The sequence below is a fragment of the Mustela nigripes genome, chromosome 8 (genome assembly GCF_022355385.1).
Source record: "Mustela nigripes isolate SB6536 chromosome 8, MUSNIG.SB6536, whole genome shotgun sequence".
NCBI lineage: Eukaryota > Metazoa > Chordata > Mammalia > Carnivora > Mustelidae > Mustela > Mustela nigripes.
In genome coordinates, this window is record NC_081564.1 from 29,121,256 (window position 1) to 29,126,060 (window position 4,805).

The 4,805-nt window shown below is 63.3% G+C and overlaps 1 protein-coding gene across 1 annotated transcript; it reads right to left on the reverse strand.

Annotated features, from left to right (window-relative positions):
• Positions 1 to 1,565: 1,565 nt before the first annotated feature.
• CLDN5 (claudin 5) lies at positions 1,566 to 3,900 on the reverse strand. Its single transcript, XM_059409064.1, has one exon. It carries the CDS (start codon positions 2,876 to 2,878, stop codon positions 2,222 to 2,224), a length of 657 nt encoding a protein of 218 aa, XP_059265047.1. The 5' UTR covers positions 2,879 to 3,900; the 3' UTR covers positions 1,566 to 2,221.
• Between the last annotated feature and the right edge of the window lie 905 nt (positions 3,901 to 4,805).

A 4,805-nucleotide genomic window follows, 5' to 3' on the forward strand; every position in this document is an offset into this window, starting at 1 on the left:
GTGGAACTGAGATGACAGATTGGTGGAGACAGGTCACAGGGTGGCCCTTGGGAAGGGGTAGTGGGCACAGAGGGATTGGCTGCACTGGAGACCAGCTCCTCTTGCCTGACCTCTTGCAAATGTAATGTGCTCCTGGCCTTCCTGACATGAGTCAGGCAGCATCAGCTGAACTCCCCAGGCCCTTAAGCTGCCCACCTTGAGCATTTGCATCATTGGGACTGTACAGCTTCCCTTCAGAATCCTGCTGATTCCTGGGGCCTGAAGGAATTGGAGACCTCTGGGCTTGTGTGGGATGCAGCCTTGGGTCTGTGCTCCTGTCCAAACACTAGCCTGGCTGGCCCCAGGGCCTTTGTTCCAGCAGCCCCACCAAGGCCCCAGGATCACACACTTTTGCACTTGAGGACTGTTTGTGGGCCTTGTTGCACAGGCACAAGGGGGGCTGCCATGGGGGGGCAGCTGAGGGCCTCTGGGCAATGAGACCCATCCTGCTGCAGCTTATCCCACTGCAAGGAGCTCAGGCTACCAGATAGTTCGGCCTCCCTTGAAGTCCAGCCCCCTGGCTCTGCAGCAACTTCTGGGATTCAGGGCAGCATTTGGGTTCTTCCCCTTCCTCACAGTGGGGAACCTGGCCAGCCCTGGGTGACTCCTTGCCACTGGATTTGACCCAAGCATTTCTGGACAGAGCCCCCAAGGCCAGGTTTGGGGGCAGATGCCAAGCCCTGCTGGCTGGGCTTGGAGCTCCTCCCTACAGGCCCAGGCCAGCACCGGCTCCCTGGGGTGGCCACTCACAGGAGAAAGGTTACACAGGGCACTTCCAGCAGGGGCTGGCACAGAAGAGGTGCTAATGGTCAGCACAAGTCTGGGCTGGCCGCCAGGCCAGCAGAATGAGCACAGGCCCCGCACAGAGCTGTGCTGAGACTGGCAGAAGAGACAGGACCAAGGGGCTGGAACCCTGCCCGGGCACTCTAAGCAACCTGCACAAGTGCCTCTTTCCCATAGCGACATGCTTGCAGTCTTGCCGCTAGCTCCGGTGGAGCCCAACACACATCCTGGATTCGCCCCTGTTCCTGCTGCACTGTTGGCCGGAAGGGCCCAGTCAGTGCTTTACAGCTGTCTGGCCATTTGGTGCGATCCACTGATTGGCAAGCCCTGAGAGGGCAGTGGGAAAACACCCAACCTGTGGGGCATGGAGCCAGCCTCTTAAAACCAGCAGCCTGGCAGCCCACCCTCGACTCTTCCTGCATCCAAAGACCCCACACTGGCTGGAGGGTGGAGAGTGGATTTCCAAGCTGCATCCTCTCCCGGGGTCTGCATCGTCCTCTCCCCAGGCTCTTCTGACTACAGATCTCCCCTTCCTGGGTTGCCGAAGACTGTCGCTGTGTTTCCCACCCAGTAGAAAGGTGCCTGGGTGGCAGGGAGGGATGGGTCAGGCCACGGATCTTCTGGAACACGGGCAGTGTTGGGAGGTCTCAGAAAAGGCCTTTCAGGGAGCAGTTGGTGGGCGGGTGGATGAAGGGAGCTGCTGGGCATGAGTAGTGACTGGAAAGAGAACAGGACACAGGTGGGAGGGTATTCAAACCATTTACTAAGCAAATTCTTACCCTCCCCACAAGCCGCAAAGGAGGGTAGGGCCCCAGCTACACACTCAGGATCTGGTGCCCATAAGCATCTCCTGGGGAGCTGCCGGGGTGAGGCAGGGAGGTCCAAGCCAAGTCTTTTAGTCCCCCTGGGTTCAGGCCCCCACTGTTGGGGGAGAGGCGAGTTGTATACATCCCTCCGGCAGCCCAGGCTGGGGTCCCTGCGCTCTCGGTCTGCCCTCCTGGAATCCGCAGGAGCTGCTGGTAAGGATGACGGCATCCAAGACCCTGAGGGTCTGGGAGGGAACTGGCATTTCAGTCCATTGTCCACTCAGCCAAAGGGACCCGCGCCCCACCCACATCGGAGTAAGCTCTGCGCACAGAAAAAGAAACCGAGCAAGTCCTCTCAAGTGTGTGGCTCCTGTTCAGAGCAGGGCGCGGCCCAGGACCCGGCTAGTTGGTATTGGAGAGAACGGGCTGCGGGCGGGAGCAGGGTCTCTGTCGGTCGGTGTGCCACGTCCAGGCGCAGAACCGGCCATTCCGCGGAGACCGCGAGGGGCGGCCTCGCCTCGGATGCCGTCCATGCGGGGCTCCCCTAGCCAGTTGTCCGGCTCGTGCGAGGGGCCCCGCCGAGTCCGGCGCCCTCAGACGTAGTTCTTTTTGTCATAGTCGCCGGTGGCCGTGGGCCGCCGCGACGCGGAGTACTTGACCGGGAAGCTGAAGTCGGGGCGGCCGGCGCAGACCCATGCACCGCAGCACACGAGGCCGCCGCCACACATGAGCAGCGCGGAAGCCGCCCAGCCGATGTACAGCGCCGCGCCCAACTCGTACTTCTGCGACATGGGCACCGCCGGGTCGTAGAACTCGCGGACCACGATGTTGGCGAACCAGCAGAGCGGCACGAGCGCCAGTAGCCCGCAGAGCGCGTAGAGCGCGCCGCCCGTGAGGGCCACCCGCGCCTTGGCCGGCCCGGGGGCCACGCAGGTGGTGCACTGCGCGCCCGCCAGGGTCACGAAGAGCGCGACGAGCGCCAGCAGCACCGCGCCCACGGTGAGTGCCCGCGCCGCCTGCACCTCGGTGTTCAGTGCCAGCACCGAGTCGTACACCTTGCACTGCATGTGCCCGGTGCTCTGCACCACGCACGACATCCACAGCCCCTTCCAGGTGGTCTGCGCCGTCACGATGTTGTGGTCCAGGAAGGCAGTCACCTGCCACATGGGGAGCCCGCACGCCAGGATCAGGCCCACCCAGCCCACCAGGCACAGCACCAGGCCGAGGATCTCCAGCGCCGCCGACCCCATGGCTGGAGGCAAGACGGGCGCCCGACGGCCCCCGGGCCTCCGGGCAGGGCGCAGCGGTTCCTCGGTGGAGCGGCCTGGCGCCCTGAACCGGCTCTGGTGCCTTTGCGCCCGGGCGCTCGGCTCACCGCCTCCTATCCACGATCCGGGAGAGTCTGCCGCACAGCCTCGGATCTGCGGATGCTTGTGGGGGGCTTCCCATTTGAAGGTTCGGGGGCGGACTCTGCCCCGCGGCCCGGCCCCTGGTCCCCGAGCAGCCAATCCGCGCGCCGGCCGTCGGCCCTTAACCAATCACAGGCGCCCCCGGCAGCTAGAGTTAGGGAAACCATTGCCCTCGGGGGGTAACTGAGGGAGCCGGGGCAGCTCCCTGCCCGGCCGCCGCCCGCGATCCCTTCACCCGCTGTTGTCCAGAGCTCGTTCCAGACTGACTTGGGGTTGCTAAGCGCGCGCTCCCCGGGCCACCTTCCTGTGTCCCAGCCTCTCCATTTCAGGAGCCTCATGACTGACTGTACCAGCTTCCCCCGCTACCTCCCGGAGTGAGTGAAGGTCTCTACCGCCCAGGCCAGCTCCGCTCTTGCCTGGCCAAGGTCTGCGGGAGGCTCCACCATCACCGTCGCGCAGAGGTTTGCGTGAGGGACTCTTGGGCCCCTTTTCCTGGGTTAGCCTAGCGCAGCTCGGCCTGTTACTACAGGAATCTCGCCCTGGGGTCCAATCCCATCCCTGACCCTTTCACCACGCTCTTACTGCGCGGTTTCCCCCTCAGTCCTGGCATTGTGTCTCGCAGAGACCAAGGGGCCGGCTGTTTGGGTCAGGCTGGAATCTCCAGCCCTAGGTCCTGACCAGCGCTAGTGCCCAGCGGGTCGCCGCCTAGCTGGGGCCTGAGGCCCCAACAGGAAGCAGGTGGAACAGGGATCTTACCACCACCTCCGGAGACCCTCACTCTGCCCCTGCCGCCGGGATTTCCCAGACCTCTCAACCTCTGCACTGGTCGCTCCTCTTCCTGAGATGCTTCCCATCCCCCATCCTTTGAGGCCCAGCTCAGGCGACACCACTTCGGGAAGTCCCCAGTGTTCTCCAGTCACTCTACAAGCAGGCTGTCCTCCTAGGAGCAGCCCGTGGCCCCAGGCTACCCGTGCCCTCAGAGAGGAGAAACCCAAAGGGACACAGAGGTCCTGTGCTCTGCCCTCCCACTGGTGGAGGTGCCCTGGCACCCCAGGCCCCAGGCCACCCTCCGGAAGGCAACTTGGAGTTTCCTGGCCAGGAGGAAGAGCCCCCATCCTCGCTAGAGGCGGGAGGCTCGGGATTTCCGGGCATTCTTCTGCACAATGGCCCAGCCGTTTCTCGAAAGGCCCGCTGGGATGGACATTGGGCCCCCCTGAGACTCAGGTGGGGGCACCAGACCCTGCAGCCCAGAACCCCATGGGGGCACCAGCCCTGTTCTGGCAGCTCCCTCCCCACTCCCCATCAGCCATTTTGTTTCCAGCAAAGTCTGTACTTGGTCTTGGACTGAGGTGGCTGGAACCCTGGTTCTTTCTTCTGGTCCAGGGTGCTTGGCTCACTCAGCCGGACAGGGCCCTCCACAGAGAAAGCCTGGACATCGAGGTCAGCCACAGCCTAGGAGTTTTGCTAAATCTGGCCCTCTTCCTTCTCCCTCTGCATATAGCTCTGAGATAAGGCCAATACCCTGTTCCTCCCGCATGGGGAAGTACCCAAGGCAAGTCTGCAGGTCCGTGAGTGTGAAGGTCAGGGGAGTGTGAAGGTCTGCTTTCCTCACCCTCCAGCCTCCTTGGTCCCTGCATGGGTTACGGCTCTGTGGGCCACTGGCTCTTCCCAGCCATCCCCTCACTGCTTCCCTCCTGCTGCAAACTCCTCGGCCAGTCTCCCTCCACATTCCTGATTTCACCTCCTCCTGTCCTCTCCAGGGAGCTCA